The sequence below is a fragment of the Echinops telfairi genome, unplaced genomic scaffold, assembly GCF_000313985.2.
Source record: "Echinops telfairi isolate 266 unplaced genomic scaffold, ASM31398v2 ScPeMD7_7410;HRSCAF=8448, whole genome shotgun sequence".
Classification (NCBI taxonomy): Eukaryota; Metazoa; Chordata; class Mammalia; order Afrosoricida; family Tenrecidae; genus Echinops; species Echinops telfairi.
The window spans coordinates 19,893,971-19,912,844 of NW_022111310.1; the positions used below are offsets into that span (position 1 = coordinate 19,893,971).

Consider the following 18,874-nt stretch of genomic DNA (forward strand, 5'->3'; position numbering starts at 1 on the left):
CCTCTTCTCTTCATCTCCACTGTTTCTTCCCTCCCTCTTCTCCCTTGCCCAGGCAGAGGCAAGGCGGAAGCAGGCATGTTTAGCCGGTACTGGACTAGCTTCCCCACCTTCAATGGCTCGCAAGTGTTCATAGTGTCATGATTCCTGGTAAACTGTAACTTCACAAAGCCTTTTGAGACCAAAAAAAATGCAGTTTCCCTTTAGCAGTAGAAATGTGTAGCTCCTCAGCCCCACTGGCCACTAGTGATGATGAAAAACTAAAGCGACTAATTGATTGACTTGAGATCCTTTGTCGTCCACTCACCAGCTGATTCGTCTCTCTCACTGGATTCCTTTAAGTAAATTAAAGCCAATCATTACATGCAGTCCTGTTTACTTTTCTCAACAGTGCAAAAAGAGTTCTCAGAGGGCCTCGGACTAGTGACCTCAGCAGAGAAACATTCAGAAGTCACTTCAGGCTGAGGTCACTGGGGAAAGACTAGAAGAATCCCTCCTTTTCTGTCCCCACCCCCGACTCAGCCCTCCCCTGCCTGAGTCAGACCAGACCGCGCACAGAGAAGCTCAGTGGTAGGGAATGACCTCATGGGGGACGGAGAGGAGGCGAGAGAAGATGGAGATGGTTCCAAGACGACTTACTGTCCAGCTCATTCACGGTTCTAGACACGTTTTCCCAGATCCTATCCATAGCCACCTTCTTTTTGTGGGAAATTCTCTGGCATTTCGAGTTGGTTGTTCCAAAGGCAGTAGTAGCACGTGGATTCTACTTTATTTTACTGTCCAGTGAAGCCAATATGGGATTTTGTTTTTAAACAAACAAACAAAAAATTTTATGGGCTTAGAATGAGCTAGAACTGGATTCTAATGCTGGCCGTTACGCGTCAGTTGTAGACCTCGGGTAATTCGCTCCGTGGTGGTGAGTCTTCTTTTCCTCACCTGTGAAATTGAAATAAGTCCTTATAGAATTCAGCAAGCTAATGGGATTTACTGTGTCCCATAGCAAAGGTGTCGCTGTCTTCTTTCCAGCATAATCAACAAGTGGGAGGTGAGGAAGGGGAATTGGAACCTAGACTCCATATAAGACTATGACTTGGAGGGGGAAAAAAAGACTATGACTTGAATGTGGGGTTTTTTTGGCTGTTTTTTTTTTTTTTTTAACCAAATATCTGGTGATGTTTTCAAGATCTGTGTTATGGGAATAAGGACAAGCTAGATGCTACACATATAGCAGATTCTCCAAGATACTAAAAATCCTCTCTGGCTGAGTTTTAGTAAGGCCAGGCTTGTCTAAAACTCGTACAAAACTCCGAGGACCATATTTTAGGAACTCATGATTTTGTCTGTTCCCCACAGGCCACCCAGATGTGGAGCAACCCTGTAAGTCCAGTGTCAGAACATGGAGCCCAAATTCAGGCGTCCACCAGCACATGGTCCCTCCAGCCTGTCCTGAGCCTCAAGGTTGCTACCTCGAACTGGAATTCCGCTACCCTTTGGTCCCCGAATCTCTGACCATCTGGGTGACCTTTGTCTCTACTGACTGGGACTCCAGCGGGGCTGTCAATGATATCAAACTGATGACCGTCAGTGGGAAAAACATCTCCTTGGGCCCTCAGAATGTCTTCTGTGATGTCCCACTGACCATCAAACTCCTGGGTGTGGGCGAGGAGGTCTCAGGGATCCAGATCTACACACTGGATCAGCACTTGGAGATTGATGCCGCTATGCTGACCTCCCATGCAGACACGCCACTTTGCCTTGAGTGTAAGCCCTTACAGTATAAGGTAGTCCGGGATCCACCGCTCAAGGACGATGTGGCCTCTACCCTACATCTCCATAGAAGATTCATGGACACGTAAGTACACTATCTGACGAGAGAGATGTTTAAGTGGGTGGGCTATGGAGGGATGTTAGGAGATTCGACAAAATCTCGACTGCAAGAAAAAGGATCCTCATAGCCCAACTCATTTCTGGTGATTCATGACCCAATTTTAGGTGTGGAATTGATCTAATAAGGCAGAGTTGATTTGATGGGAAAAGCGATAGACAATAAGCCAGAGCCTATATTTGGGTAGGAGCTCTGCTGTGTGATGGAAAGCCTCCCAGATCTCTCTGAAACTTAGTTTCCCCAACCATCAGATAAAAGAGGTTGAATGAGGTTTGCAATGAGAAAGTCATTTAGTACCAATGAAAGTAGAGGAATGGAGTTTTTCTAGTGGATTCCTTCATATTAAATTGAAGAAGAGACGTGCATTCTGGTCGTCTTTTCAGTCGATGAAAAGGGGGTGAAGTTATGTCGGGCTGGCCGGGGACTGGACACACTCCTGAGTGATCAAATGAGAGTTTTCCTGAAAGCTGGACATCAGTCAAGATATTTGTTTTATTTTATTTGATGGAATGGGAGAGAAGTTCAAATCCATGGACCCTAGATCTCAATGAATCCTTTCTAATTTTGTTCTAATCATTTTATTGGGGGCTTGTACAGCTCTTATCACCATCCATCCATCCATTGTATCAGGAACATTTGTACATTTGTTGCCATTATCATTTTCAAACCATTTTTTTTCTACTTGAGCCCTTGGTATCAGCTCCTCATTTTCTCCTCTCTCCCTCACCCTCCCTCCCTCCCAAACCCTTGATAATTGTTTTTTTTAAATGCATGTCTTACACCGACTGTTGTCTCCCTTCACCCACTTTTCTGTTGTCTGTCCCCCTGGGAGGGGGTTATATGTAGATCATTGTGATCAGTTCCCCCTATCCATCCCACCTTCCCTTTCCCCTTTTGGTAACACTACTCTCACTATTGGCCCTTGTGTGTGTGTGTCGGGGTGGGGGGTGGGGGGTCTGTCCTGGATTCCCTGTGTTTCCAGCTCTTATCTGTACCAGTGTACACACTCTGGTCTAGCCGGAGTTGTAAGGTAGAATTGGGGTCATGATAGTGGGGGTTGGGGTTGGGGGGAGTATTAAAGAACTAGAGGAAAGTTGTATGTTTCATCAGTGCTGTACTGCACCCTGACTGGCTCGTCTCTTCCTTGTGACCCTCCTGTGAGGGGTGTGCAATTAGAATGATGCTTTTGTTGCTTTTCTTTTCCTGTTGCTTGTGAGCAATCACAACATACTCTCACAGCTTTTATGTGAGAGCAGGCTCATCTCCTTATTTTAGTTTTGCGAGTCACAGCTCTCTCATTTCTACCCTCAGACCTTCTCGGGATTTTTATTGTTAGAAGCCCAGAAAGTCCACCTCAGAATGAAGTTATGAGAGCTTGTACTATGTTCCACCCCATGTGCTCTAAGGTTTTTGTAGCTCTTACTTCTCTCAGCTTGTCCACGGTCACAGCTCTGTTATCATTCTGACTTTACAGAGAAAGAGCCCACAGCTCAGGGATGTGTGCGAACGGTCTAAGATCACACGATTGGGAAATGGTGTGGATTCTCTCCAGACTACAAAAGCCAGTGCCCATAACCAGTGTTCAGTTTAAGAAGGATGCAGGAGGCTTAGCCACCTAATTGGGGTAGTAGGAGTCGTTGTAGTCAATCATTAAAAAGCACTTACCGAACACAGGCTATGTGCAAGCGAGCACCGGGAAGAGGAAGAACAGCTCAGGAGTTAGAGGCGTGGATTCCAGTTCCAGCCCTTCCACATATTAATGTATGACAAGTTGTCCGTCTCTTTGAGTCTCTGTTTCTTCTTCCATCCGATGAAATTGCCAAAGTCAACGGTCTCTGTGGGCCTTTGATGGCTCTTTTTTTAGTTTGAAGACAATGTAAACCAAAATCTCTGCTCTATCGCCTTGGAAATATTTACTAAGCCAATCATTCATAGAAATCAAGTTCTGGAGGAAACGTTTAATCTTTTTTAAGAGACAGAACCACTTTCAAACACTCTCCCAGCACTTCCGCTTACATGCCAGCAATTAATGTGCACATCACAAGCAAGCCCTTGCCCACTCATTGACTCAGAGATGAAGAACATCTGTTTAAGAACTCCGAAGGAGCCCAGGGTGTGTAACTGAGAGTGTACTTAAATTTTAAAGGATTGCCTTGCCTTGAAAATGTCCCATAACTCTGTCTCTCTCAGCTCTTCAGTTGTCTAGATGGGTAAAGTCCATAAATATAAGCCCACTTAAAATCTCTTCATAAAACAATAGAGAGGAAAAATCATGGACGTCGTGAAACCTCAATTGAAACACAGCTTTCATTGTTATTCGCCTGGAATTATGAGCCTGTGAGAGCAGACAGAAGGTGCTAAGTGTGAAATGGTTGAAATTCAATTGAAGAAGCAAGAACTCTGTATTCCAGGAAAGTCACTTACCCTCTCTAGTCCCCAGGGTCTTAGGTCTACAAGGAGAAAGTCACACTGGACCACCCGCTCTCTGTAGGTGCGACCCTATAGAACAGAGCAAAACTGTTTCTAGGATTCCCAAGACTAAGTCTTTACAGAGCACACCACCTTCTCTTTCTCACTCAGAGTTGCTCAAACTTTGACCCATCAACCTTGTGCGTAGCGGCTGATTCCACAGTATCATCAAAGCTCCTTTTGCACGGAATTCAAACCCACTGCCATCGAAGGAATTCTGACTCAGGGTGACCCTACATGGGATTTCTCAGGCTGTACATTTGTATGGGAGCAGATCGCTTCCTAGTTCTCCCTTGGAGCCTGCGAGTTGTTTTGAACTGCTGATTTTGTGGTTAGCAGCCTAATGCTTCCCTGACAGTGCTGCTAGGGATTCCTTTGCCCTGGATTCATGTTTCTCAAATTTGGCTGCATACCACAGATATCCGATGCATTTGAAAATTGCTTACATTTTACCTGTTTCATTCTCCTTCACATTAACGTAATTGGTCATGACATGGCGTGGTCATCAATCAGGACTGTAACATTTCACTAGGTGATTAGAATAACATGTAATGCAGAGGTGTTAGAAATTCACATTCTCAAGCTCCGGCCTTTCTACTGATTCAGAAACGCTTGGTGCAGGGCCACTTCAGGTGATTCTGAAACTGGTTAAGATTTAATAACCACCGTTCTGTCCGGTCTTCTGAGAAAAGCAAGACACTCCACAGTCTTTCTCACTCACAGTCGATATACAAATATGCATTGAGAACATTCTCTGTGTCACAATGTTTGGAAAACTTGGAACTGCAGGGATAACTTAGACAAAGTTTGTTTTTCTAAGTTATTCCAGGTTAAGTTAACTTTACCTCTTGGTAAAGATGTCAACATCTGTGCCAGCTTGCTTCCAAGACATCAGTACTTCCATTCCCACTTTATGCACCCTTCAACCTTCAGTCACTTGCCAGATTTCCTTTAGCCCCTACCAAATGCCAAATAAAGTGCTCTAGTGGCATGGTGGTTAAAGTGCTTATCTGCTAACCTAAAGATCCTTAGTTCGAACTCAGCAGTTGCTCCCATACAAATGTACAGCCTGAGAAATCCCATGTAGGGTCACCCTGAGTCAGAATTCCCTCGATGGCAGTGAGTTTGAATGTGGCAGCCTGCTTGCATTAAGCATTTATAGCCTTGGAAAGCCAAGATCAACTTGACAGCAATGGGCTTGGTTTTGGGTTTGGGATGTGCCAGACAGGTTCCTGAGTGGCATAGTCTCACTTGACTATGACATTCCGCAGAGCAAAGACCTGGTGATCTGCTTCCGTAAAGATTACAGCCAGGAAAACACTGTTGAGCAGGTCCTGGAGTCACCGTGAGTCCAAATTGACTGGATGGCAGCAGATTCTGTGCCGATCACAAGGGACAGACGGAGGCATGGATCAGCCATCCTCTCTGTAGCTCCCGAATCCCAAGGAGTTTATTGAAGGCCTGGACTGGGCTAAGCTTCCTGACTTGAAAAATGCAAAATATGCTTAAAAATGTAAAATACATCATTCCAAGTCAAACTATCACTCCGATTCCTTTATCTTTTGGTAATTTGAGTTCTGAACCCCACCACAAATACCTCTTTGTGAGTGCGTGTGTGTGTGTGTGTGTGTGTGTGTGTGTGTGTGTGTGTTTTGCTGCTTTCACATTTTTTCCATATCAAATAAGTTGGCTCTTATACAAGTTCTATATAAAGACTGTTTTGGAGAAAAAGTGGAGAGTAGGGGAAAAAATGCTTTCTTTTCATTCCCTGACTCAACCCATTGCTTGATTCCCTTTGACCTTTGTCTTCATTTTTTTCTCTTAACAAAAATATTTACTCTTTCTGTTATCTGCACTGGAGATGGTTTCCCAAGGTGTGACATTGATGGAGAGAGGGGCTTCTGGGCTTACCATGTGGAAGCTTCTATTAGACGGATTGTTTTTGGCCAAGACAAGGGGAGAAATGTGTAACGTCTCACTTAAGCAAAACCCCTTAAGTGAACAAGAATGGACACCATCAGAGAGACAGGGGTTCAGCCCCAATGGTGCTAAAAAATCACCATGCAGTATTAAGACATTTTGCATCATCACTTTGGGCTGAAAGTGATTAGTGGATAGACTCTCCTAGTCAACAGTGACTCAATTTTTCTTATTATTATTATTAAGGAATTCAGCAGATTTTCAGCATAAGAATCAGTACCCACTGGTTCTGAATGCTCTCATGGGAAGTGTAGTTCATGGATAATAACCACTTACTGAGTATTTGCCTTGGCTTTAAGCACCTTAGGAACTCTAACTAAGCCCACTGCCCTTGAGTATTGAGACGGCCACAGTTTCCTTCCCTGGAGAGGCTGGTGGGGTCCAACATCTGCCTCTTCGGTTAGAAGGTGAATGCATAACATTTAATTTGTACAACAACCTGATGTGAGGAAATGAAAGTTTAGAACAGTGATTTTCCGAAACTTATGGCAGAACCAGGTTCAAAACTGAGTTCTGATTCTAAATGATACTTCCCTGATTGCTACATCAAGGAACCCTGGTTCCAAAGAGGTTACGTGTTGGGCAGCGAATCATACAGTCAGCAATTTGAAACCACTAGCAGCCTCATGAGAAAAGATGGGGCTTGCTATGCCCATCAAGAGTTACATCTCAGAAACCCACAGGGGCAGCTCCACCTGTCCTGTCGGGTGGCTGTGAATCGGCATCAGCTCCATGGCGGTGAGTTCCTTTTTGGTGGTTGATTTTATTTTGTGTTTTTCAACACGACATCACACCATCTGCTGCTGTGGTAATCCCCTCCCACCACCAGTTGTCGTTGAGCCACGTCAGGCTCCTGGTGGACCCATGAGAGTAGAGTTGTGCCCAAAGCGTTCCCAAGGGCTGTTTGATTTTCACAAGTGGACCATCAGGGCTTGCTTCTGAAACACCTCGGGGTAGACTCAACTCTGTAACCTTTGGGTTAGACACTGAGACTGATAATCATTTGACTTATTCAGGGACTGACACTGCAATAAGACAAAGGCAGAATTTTAGAGGTGATTAATATATCCAGTCTGGCCACAGTGCTAGATTGAGTCGAGAGAGGACACAGGGTGACACGCACAGCCCATAATCAATTCCTGGACAGGAAGCAGTTTAGCAGGTAAAGAGAAAGGGGAAGCTGCCATTTGATCTGTCCAGAATAGATATAGGGTTTTATCTAGAGAATCTTATTTGATTTAATCTTGATAACAATCCCCTGATGCAGGCGCTATTTTCTCCAAATTATCGGGGAGGATCTGAAACTTAGGGAATGGGAGCCAGGGTTTCCAAATAGATCTATGAACTCCAAAATGTGGGCTCCTCATTATCCTCTGGTTGAGCAAATAGGTTTGTGTTGCCTCTTCTTTTTGTGCTGTTCTCTCGTTGAGATCATCAGTTTTAAGCTAGAAGCATTCTTAGAAGTCATCTCCCCCAACTGGCTTATTTGTGTTTCCCAATTCATTAATCTATTAATTCTTCTCTCATATGCTGACCTGTTATGGTTCCAACACAGTTCCTATCCATTTTAACTAATCTCATTGGCATTCTCGATATATTTGGGGGGAACACAAATGAACATAAGAAAAAGCTGTTTATATGATCCGAGGGAACATTCTCATGATTCTACTCTTCACAGATCAGACCGCAGATCTCCTCTGCTGGATTGCAAATACTCAGCACCCTCATTAATCGGCTCAAAACTAGTTCATTCTTCACTTCATTCTCTCAGCAAATATTTGGGGGGTTTTTGGTTTTGTTTTCAAATCATTTTATTGGGGTTTCGGGGCTCATACAACTCTTATCACAATCCATCCATCCATCCATTGTGTCAAGCACATTTGTATATAATGTTGGCATCATTATTTTCAAAGCATTTTCTTTCTACTTGAGCCCTTGGTATCAGCTCCTCATTTGTCCCCTCCCTCATGAACCCTTGATAATTTATAAATTATTATTTTTTCATGTCTTGCACTGTCATTGTCTCCCTTTATCCTCTTATCTGTTGTCCATCCCCCTGAGAGGGGATTATAGGTAGGTCATTGTGATCAGTTCCCCCTTCTTCCCCCTACCCTCCCTGCACCCTCCTGGTATGGTTACTCCCAATATTGGCCCCAAGGAGTTTATCTGTCTTTTATTCCCTGTGTTTCCAGCTTTTATCTGTACCCACATATATGCTCTGATATAGCCAGATTTGTAAGGTAGAATTAGGGTCATGATAGTTGGGGCTAGGAAGCATTAAAGAACCAGAGGAAAGTTGTATGTTGTATCATTGCTATACTGCATCCTGACAGGCTAGATTCCTCCCTGTGACCCTTCAGTAAGGGGGTGTCCAGTTGCCTACAGTTGGGCTCTGAGTCCCCACTCCAAACTCCCTCTCATTCACAATGATATGATTTTTGTTCTTTGATGCCTGATACCTCATCCCTTCGACACCTCATGATCACACAGGCTGGTGTGCTTCTTCCATGTGGGTTTTGTTCCTTCTCAGCTAGATGGCTGCTTGTTTAGCTTCAAGCCTTGAAGATTACAGAAGCTATATATTTTGATAGCCAGGCACCATCACCTTCTTCACCACATTTGCTTATGCACCCATTTGTCATCAGTGATCCTGTTGGGAGGGTGAGCATCTCAGAGCAGCAAATATTGATTGATTCCTACAAATAACCCCAACTCTTTTTCGAGGCTGCAGGGATACAAAGTGAACAGAGTAGAAGTAGTCCTCATTCAATAAAAGATTCTTACAAAAGATTTGGAGGAGAGAAATAAGAATAATAATACAAATCATGCACAAATAATTGCATAATATCCCAGTTGTATAGGATTTAGCAATTTTAGATAGGTAGGCACAGAGGGTCTCTCTAACAAGGCCACATTTCAAGAAACTGGAAATATTTCCTACTGACTCCACGAGTGATGAGACAAGAGTATTACAAAATGGAACTTGCCAAAAAATTAATCTCTTGCTTCCAGATCTTAGCTAGAACATAGACATGTGGCACTATCGGCTGCAGGATTTGGAGAAGTAGCCTAAATCAGGGTCAGTGGTGGCATGGTTGGCTCCTGTGGTCTGTTCTATGACTGTCAAAAGGAACTACCCCTTCCATTTTTTCTGAACCTATTTATTTTCCTGATTTCTTTCTGTGCTTCACCCAGGCATGTGTTTATTTGTTATGTCGTTCACAATCCAAGTAGTAAAAAACTAACATAATCCTGTTCAGTGATATTTGGGGTGCATTTTTCCACTTAAGAAATATTTACTGTCGATTGTGTGCCATGCATTGTGCTAGAGCAGTGGTTCTCCATCTTCCTCATGTGGCGACCTTTTCATAGAGTTCCTCATGTGGTGGTGACCCTCCAGCCATACAATTATGTTCGTTGCGATTTCATAACTGTCATTTTGGTACTGTAATGAATCGGGCAACCCCTGTGAAAGGGTTGTTCGAATTCGAAAGGAGTCACGACCCACAGGTTGAAAACCACTGTGCTGGAGCTAGGAATACAGTCTTGACTAGTGTGGGCGTGGTACCTAGCCTCAGGTACCATGTCATGTCTCAGTTACCTAGTGCAGCTATATCAGAAAGAGTACAAATAAGTGACTTTAACAAACAAGAAGCCATTCTCTCACAGTTTAGGAGCCGGGAGTATGAATTCAGGGAGCCAGCTCTAGGGAAAGACTTTCTCTGTTGGTCTGAAGAAAAGTCTTTGTTTCCTTGCAACATTTAGAGATTTCTACCTGCCCCTTGATATCAATGTTCCCCTGAGTCTATGATGTTCTCAACACAGAGATCCCTGGCCCAAAGCACAATTGTTTTCTCAGTTTTTCTCTCTTGGTGGTAGTCAGATCCCTCGTTTACTTTTTTCTCCTCTTCTCTCTTAGAACATAGAAAAAAAAATGCTAGTTACATCCTTGGGAAATTTCTACTTCATCGGGTCAGTGCTCCGTCAAGGTGTAGCATTCTACCCTAATTCCCTAACAACTGATTAGCTGATCACATCAAATTACACAGTGGGGGATGATTACATCATTATAGGACTATCAGACCACTGAGACTCATGACTCAGCCAAGTTGACACATGAGTTGGGGAGAGGGCGGGCACAATTCAATCCATGACAGACCCATAATCTGCAAAAGGAAACAGACAAGGAAGCAGATGATCATACCCCAGCGTGGAAAGTACTTTGATGGCAGTAAAACACATGTGCTGTGGGATAACATAAGAAGGACATTTGACTCAGCTTGAAGTGGTTAGGGAAGACTTCCTGGAGAAAGTAGCCGCTCAGCTGAGATCTGGGGGATGCATAAGAGGCGATGAACTGAAGATATTTGGCACAATGTTGATGCTTGAAACCAAGTGGATGCTCACTAAACATTTGATTAATGAATTAACACTTTGAATGTATGAATAAACATACTATATGCTATGGCAGAAAATCATGCTCAATCACATATCAAATGTAGAGATTTGAAAGGGAAATGTAATAATTTGAGAAATTTATCTACTGTGGTTCTTATATCAACGTCATTCCTTTTAACTATTGTAAAGTATTCCATGGTTTGAAGGTGCTACCTAGCCATGCCTTTGATGATGGGAATTTAGGTTGTTACAGATATTTGCTATTAAAAAACAAATTTTAAAGTGAGCATCCTTCTGCAAGTCTTCTTGGGGCACTTGTGACCATTTCTCAAGGGCTACATTAGGTCGATTTGACTAGAGAAGCAAATCTAGTGAAACTCATATATGTAAGAAAGAGCTTTAGATCAAGAAGTAGTTATGCATCAGGAAAACATCCCAGCCCAGTCCAACACAAGTCCGTATGTCCAGTACTAGTCCATCAGTCCCTCTTCAGGCTCACACAGTCACAAACAATGTTGCAGAATGCAGGAATATCACAGGTTGGTGGGTACAAAGTCATGTGGGTCCAGTGGCCATGGAAACATCAGGTCTCAGAGTGGCCAGCCAGCAGGAAGGTGAACGCAGAGAGAGGAATGTTCCCAGGTCCCTCCTCATGAGAAGGCCATGCCTGCAAGGAGTCATCAGTAACTGTGGCCTTTTAAATTTTAATGGCTATAAACACATGACATTCTGAGAAAGTGAACTGGCTTACATGTCACCATTAGCATGGTAAAACAAGCTCTTCTATATCTTCTCTGCTGTTTGGTGCAATGAAAATGTTTTACCTTTGCACATCTGATGGCTAAAACATGACTTCTCTTTGTAGTTCTTTGTATTTTTTGGAGTGAGCATCTTTTCAAATTTTACTTGCTGTTCATATTTCTTCTATTATGTCTGTTTACATTTCTTCTACCTATTACTATCCTTAAATTATACCTAGTCTTTAATCTCTCCACATCTCAGTTCTCTATCTGTGAAATTGAGATAGTCATGTCAGTCCTCCTATGTCTACCCCAGGGGTATTAGAACGCAGGGTGAAGGAAGGAGGCAAGAAGGAGCTGGCATATGAAAACCAGAGAGTCTTTCTCATGGTGTACACAGCAATCTGTTTTACCAGTGTTCATTGAGTATGTACGCTCTACTAGTAACCATGTCACAGCCAGGAGATAAAATGGTGACTAAAATTCAGCCCAGTGTCTGGGCTCAGTAGAGTTCAAATCTAAGTGCTATACTAACTAACCCCTCTCACATGCGCTAGCCGTAGCACCTACTGCTAGTAGAACTACCATTAACGCTCATCTTAACAGCTATTGAGGAATCCCTGATGTCTGCTCTGTATGCTTTACAAGTTTACTGACGAGATAGAGGTATTAGTGTGACCAACTTTAGATGAGGAAATGAGACTCAAAATGGCAAATTTACCAACTTAAGGACCCACCGTTAATAGAAGCTAGAGCCCGGTTACTTTCTCCTTGCCTGGGCCCAGAAGTGTGCTTGGCAGGCTCTAGAGCGTAGTCATCCCTACGCTTACTGGCAAAGGAGAAAGCAGAATCTTAAGGGGTGGAAAGGTGGATGTTCACGCTGGTGCTTCTTGTTTCTAAGAAGCAACAGAATAAACACACAAAAGAACAGAGAACACATTTTTTTCATTTGTTTTTTGAACATTTAAGCAGATGAGGAGGAGGAGGAGGCTTGAGGAAGTGAGGACACTATCAGATCAGCATGATTTCCAGTAACCTGTTGCTGAATGCATGATACAGACTGTACTCTTTCTGAGCAGGGCTGGCTCCCACGCGGGCCCAGCATGCTCGTGTCTGCATTCTGACGTCCTGCCCACCAGGGCAGATGAGCAGTGTCAGGAATGAGAATTGTTTCTCCCAGCTCAGAACAAATACCACTCTTCCTCGTCTGGGCCAGCCGAGTCCATGGTCAGCACAATCTCGTTCTATTTCTGGAAGCTGGGCACCTATGACTCCTTCTCATCCGTCGGAAGCCAAGTACCTTTCAGGATGAAATACAGGCTTTGGAGCTATGAGAGCAAGGGAAAGGGTTTAGCAACTCCAGGCTTTCCAGGCTCAGCACAAGTCATTGATTGTCACCAAGTGCCTTTGAGATTATGACCTTGTGTGGGTCCCTGCTTAGAGGTAACACAGGAGAGCTAGGCTGAATTGTAGCACAAATAAAAACATAATTAAAAACTGAAACGTATAGTAAGAGGTTATAATAGAATACATGGAGCCCTGGTGGTGCAGTATGTAAGCGCTCGACGGCATCCTCAAAAAGGGGTGGTGGTGGTTTTACCGTATCCCATGGTTCTCAAAACAGAGACATAATAATATTCTCACATAAAGATGGCTGAGTAGGCAACCCTATAGGACAGTTTCACTCTGTCCTATAAGGTCACCGAACTGGAATCAGCGTGATGGCACACCAGCAGAGCAGCGGCATGGTAGAATACAATCCCACCACCACGACCCATTGCCATCGAATCAATTCCACGTCATAGTCATCCTTTAGACTGGGTTTCCGGGGCTATAAATCTTCGTAGGAGAAGACAGTCTCAGATGTCTCCCACAGAGCATAAAATATGCCTGAGATGGAACTCTTTTTAAAAAGTTGTCATCAATGGGCAGTTCATGCATATCATTCCATAGCTCAATCACATTGAGCAGTATTGTTTAATTGCTACCACAATCAGCTCTGGGCTTTTGTTTTTCACACATGACCTCCATTGGATATCCTAATGACAAAGAGGTACATCTTTCCCTTACTTCCTAGAAGATGTTCAGAGAAGCTATAGAACTGACTCACACATACCCAATCAGTGACATGATGCACTTGGGAGGTGATCTCAGGTGACTTTGAGTTAGGAACCTGTCCTTTGTCCTTTATATTATAAGGTTGCTATGGGTCCGAATTCACTTCTTGGCATTAGGTTTTATTATCTTGGTGTTTTGGGGTTTGTTTGTTTTTTTACAGTTGTTGCAGATTTGTAATCAGGAGATAAGATTCCAAGACCAGGCCACTACTGCTTTGTTGTGTGACCCTGACAAAGTCACTTCAATTGTTGGAGTTTCAGCTCCTTCCCCTGGAAAGAGTGGTTGATGAATCTGGCCTTTACAAACTCATGGGATGGGGATGGGGAGTCGGGGTGTCTTGAAGAAGTAATGAGATAATAGACTTGAAAGAGCATGATGCAATCTTGGAAACTATAAAATTTAAACGTTCATGATTCTTTTTGTTGTTTGGTTTTCATTAGGCTTGTTCTTGGCCAAAGACAGGCTGGAGAGTATGTGCACACAGCTAACACGCAAAGGCACACACATAAAATAGCTTCCTATTAAGCAATAACCAGAGTTTCTATAGTTAAGTGCTAGATTCGAAAGAAAGAAAGAAAAGGATCGATTGCACTTTAATCTCTGTAACTGCTAATGAAAGGGAACATTTACTGGAATTTAGAATGCTGAATTCCAGTGCTGGTCTCCTGAAATTTTGCTCTGTGTCCTTGGTCAAGCGACTCCCCAACCATGGGCCTAAGCCCCCATTTGTAAGATGAACCTGGCTGACCGTGCATGTCATCCCAGCTTGATGTTCTGTTTGCATCACGCTTCAGGGCAAGCTCATGCTAAGGGAGGGGGAGTGTGTTTCGTAACAAGTTAGCAGTGAGTCTGGACTCCCCATTTGGGAGAGTGGCCATTCTAAAGTATGCTTTCCAAGTACCCTGCGGTTCCCAGCATTCTTTCTCTTTCTCCTATACTTACCAAGCTGTCCATCTGAAACAATTTCAGAATTTGGGGGTGCATTTTTCCTATTCCCCCGCCACTAGAATACTGGCTTTCACATTCTTGTCACAGGAAGAAATATTTTCTTTATTATTTTTTTTCCTTTTCTCCATACCTTTAATTGCCTATGCCTTTTGAGTTAACAGAAAGGTAGGGGCTAGGTAATATGCACCACACAGTCCTCGGCAGCTCATGCAAAGGTTGGCATTAAATAGGTTTTCTCATTAATTGATGAGTAGACCAATGAATAAGCCCTGGCAGATCAAACTTTCTGTTAAAAATTCACAATAAGGCAAATGGTATCTAGTATATTGAATGTCTGTCTCTTCATTCATAAGTTCAAAGTGATTGACTTATAAGTTAACTAATTTATAAGTTAGTTTTCAGAGGACCTAAAGGACACCAGAGGACCTTACAGCAGGTCCTCTCCTCTTACGGCCTCAGTTCTCCTATATTTAAAATAAAGGAATTGGACCAGGCAGTGTAGTTCAGACTTTCATTCATTCAGCAGGCATTAATGTAGCCCAAGCTTTGTGGCAGGTCTTGATATAAGTCCTTGAACTAAGTCAGACAAGGGACAGCCCCAGTCCTCTGAAAACTAAATCCCGTTGTTGCAAGAGATGGACACAAAAACAAGGGAGACAAAATAGTGGGGAAGGGGTTAGGATAAGACAAGTACATGGCCTAAAAGGATCAGTGGGGACCACTTGGAATAGAGGGAATCTAAGCTAGGGTCAGAGGGTTTAGCCAGGGGAAAGGTGATGAGATTGCTTATGGTCTTTGAGGTATAGAATGGGAAGAGACGAGTGTGAGACATGAAGCAGAAAGAGTTGATGGGGACAGACCCTGATGGATGATGTAGTTTTAGGAAGCCAAGCTGAAGGGTCTGGACTTTATTCTGAGGCTGACAGGACAGTGGGGAATCCTGGTTGAATTTGGCTTTAGAGTACCCCTTTGGTTTATATGCAGGTGAAGGCTGAGGCCAGCTAAGATCATGTTGCCAAAATGGAAGCAGGAGAGGATACTGCTGGGCGAGGAGAGTTGCGGTGAAATGAGAGAACGGGATGGGGCTGAGTGATATTGATGGGACAGGAGTATCAGATGTCTGATCAGATGGAGGAGGCAGACCAGTGAGTCATGGAAGATGCCTGTGCTACTGGCATCCCTGAAACAGAATGTGGGGGGACAGACATGTTTGGCTTAGGGTGGGGAAGAGGAGCACAGTGAATTCACAATTGGCTTCTAGATGCTGACATATGAATTGGTGTCAGGCAAACAGCTACAGCACGTTTAAGCATGGCAGGTCTCCCCTCTGTAACGTTCCAGGAGCACTTGAGGACAGAGAGAGAGAGAGAGTGTGTGTGTGTATGTGTGTGTGTGTTGGGGGTAGGGAGCTTTGGGGGATAAAGTCCCTATGGGGGCCACCTGTTTTCATCATCTACTGATTCTCAACGCATAGTCCAATGTTCTAAAAAGGTCCCCCGGGTGGTCTTGGGGCTAATCTTCCATAGCACTAATACCTATAATGTTACAAGGCAAGGCTTTGTTTTCTACCCAGAATTAATCATTTGCTCATGGGCTTTAATACAAGCCAGACACCACCTCCCTGTGCCTCATGCAAAGACATGCCAGTCTCCCCTTCCATTCTACTGTCGACGTTCACATTCTTGTTGTCCGAGTGCAAACTGGCATTTTTGCTCCAGCTTCAGAATTCGGTGGACTGAAATTTCCAACCGAGGATGCTAGGCAAAAATGCCAAGAAAGCTGGATCCTGCCATTGATTTCATGTCACCCAGAACAAGGTGCTCCTTCCCGTCCTCTGGCCTCTTAGCCTTGCTCTCACACAAAGGACATTAAAGTAATCCCTCCCTGCCTTCCTCCAGATATGATCTTGACATTTCTGTTTCCTTCTTGAGCTCAATTTCTTGTTTATGAACCCAAGCGCCGCAAATCCCCAAGCAGAGTGAAGTCAAAGATGCCCAAAACTTCTACTATCTAGGAATTGATTGAAAAACTCTCAGACCTGGGAGGAGCGTGACAGTTCAGGGAAGCCAGGACTGTTCATTTGTGAATGAGAGACCTGAGCCCAGGAAGGAAGGAGGGGGCGCTGCCATTTGATGGCACAACCAGGAGTTGAAAGAGAGTCCCTGACTTCCCCACCCGAGTGCCTGCGCCCCCACAGAGCAGAGGACTGGGATTTGGCCAGAGTTTGGGAATCGAGTGTGCCCTTGGCTCTCTCGGATCACGGAGAAGTCTCTCCTTGGTTGCTTGCTCGGAGTGCAATCATCTGGAGCTGAAGTCAGTCACGTCAAAGCGGCTGGCAGGGGTGGGGGTGGGGGATTGTATAGGAAATGAGAGAATACATTTGGCCAAGCACAGAGTCCACGTGACTCTCCAAGAACCCTCATTTCCAAACAAACTCAACCTTGCAGGTTCAAGTTCTCCATCTCATCAGAAAACGTGACTTCCTGCTTCTAAGAAACAAGGCTTACAAAAGGGCTCCGAAGAAGTCCGTGGACAGCAAATGGCTCTTACAAAATAGTGTTTTGATGAGTTAAGTGTAAATGAATCAGAAACATAAGGATTACATTTCCCCCCAAGAGCACATGGGTTTCAACAGGGAGGGGAAATGTAGTGCGCTAGCTGCTGCCCGCTTTCACCGAATCCAAAGTATTCAGGGGAGGGCAGGGGGAGAAAAGAAAGAAAAGCCGGGCCCCTAAATGTTTTTAGATGTGGTGCCAAATTCTAAAATGCTGTTGGGCTTGCCCTCTGCCAGTAATAAAATTGCTGGCCACCCAGAGAGGCCACAGGGAAGAGAAAGGAGATTGCTTTCCCCACTGGCCTCTGGTCCCCCACAACTGTGTTCAGTTAGTGCCGCTCAATCAGCAGCTGTCTCTGGGTCCCTCCGGTGGACGCCCTGGCCCCGTCTGAGCCTCGACTTTCACACTGTACCGCACGGCTTGTTTACCTCCGACTGTATCTGGTGTTTTGGCTCCCAGAGCCCTTGGCGACCGGTCAGCTTGTCACAGGCCCTTGCTCTGTAATCAAGAGACCTGTCAATCACCAGCAGAATGTTTGGGGAAACTGTCACACGTCTCCTTTGGTTGCATTCAGGAAAAACAGGACTCCCTGGCCGATACTTTTCTCTTGCTCTCTCGTCTTTAATACTCTCCAGGTGTGGAGTACCCCTCCCGCCCCCGCACCCAAACTGGTAAATATCTTCCCTTCAAACCTCAGCCTGACACAAATAACCAGCCAAAATCTCAAAGCTCCTGTTAACCTTATCCTGGGATTTGAAGCTCCAGGTCTTTTATAATTTCCACATTGCCCTCCATCCTTTCCCTTGTTTTATTTCATTGCACCAAGAAAGTAGAAAATCATTTCAATTGGTGGTAAAAAATGATTAAAACTGAATAACAAAGACCTTGGCTGCAAACTGTTAGTTTTATTAAATTTGCTACTGTGTTTTCAATTGGTACCAGGGCAAATCTTTGCACAATTATATCAAAGGCGGCTGGAGTTAATCAGTTGGATGTATACATTTGCTCCTTTCTCAGCTTTATTCAAAGCAAGGGCGGCGTTAACCAGAAGAAAAGGATACATGTGGTTACCTGTGGTACCAAATGCCCACCCAACTCTCAAATCCCTCATGTCTCGTTCCTTTTTTGTTTGATCCAGCCTAGAGGTCACCAGGAGGAATCAGAGAATAAATATTACAATACAATTACTGATTTCCTCCCCAAAGATCCTTTCCTGGGAATGGGATTTACCATTAAATCGTCACAGCTGTGCTCTACTGTGGGCCACTAGGTGAAGAGCGGCTCGGTCTAATTGTGAGTCCTGAAGGACAGAAGATGGGTTTAGAGTAAGGTGACCAGATGTTAACATTGGTAAAGCAGGACACCATTGATTAAACTCATATCCTGGTGAAATAGCCACACGGAAGCCAAAAACCGTATACCCTAGCTTGTCGTGCAGTCTTTCCAAAAATCGGACTTTTTAAAAATGCTGCGGGACGCAGGAAAAAATGTTAAAAATTGGGACTGTCCAGCCAAAAGCGGGGCTTCTGGTCACCTTAGTTTAGAGAGAACCTGGGCTGAACAAAGATGTGAATACTGGTTCACTGACTCCGTTAGCCTTAGCACTTCTCTAGCTTGGAAGAGTTAGGGAGGAGGGTTTGGAGAACCCTTCTGCCCAGTTCCCTGCCTTTTCAACACAGTTTCTCTGCTCTGGATACCTCAGGCTCTAGTACTCTGTCGAAGAGCTATCTATCTATCTATCTATCTATCTATCTATCTATCTATCTATCTATCATCTATCTATC

The 18,874-nt window shown here is 44.1% G+C and overlaps 1 protein-coding gene across 1 annotated transcript in view; it reads left to right on the plus strand.

The window, feature by feature from the left end:
- The window catches only part of PAPPA (pappalysin 1), a 238,737-nt gene that overhangs the window by 55,938 nt on the left and 163,925 nt on the right, over nucleotides 1-18,874 (plus strand). The window contains exon 7 of the mRNA XM_013007231.2: nucleotides 1,351-1,849. Within this exon, the coding sequence (XP_012862685.2) occupies nucleotides 1,351-1,849 (499 nt within the window). The remainder of the gene's footprint in view (nucleotides 1-1,350; nucleotides 1,850-18,874) is intronic.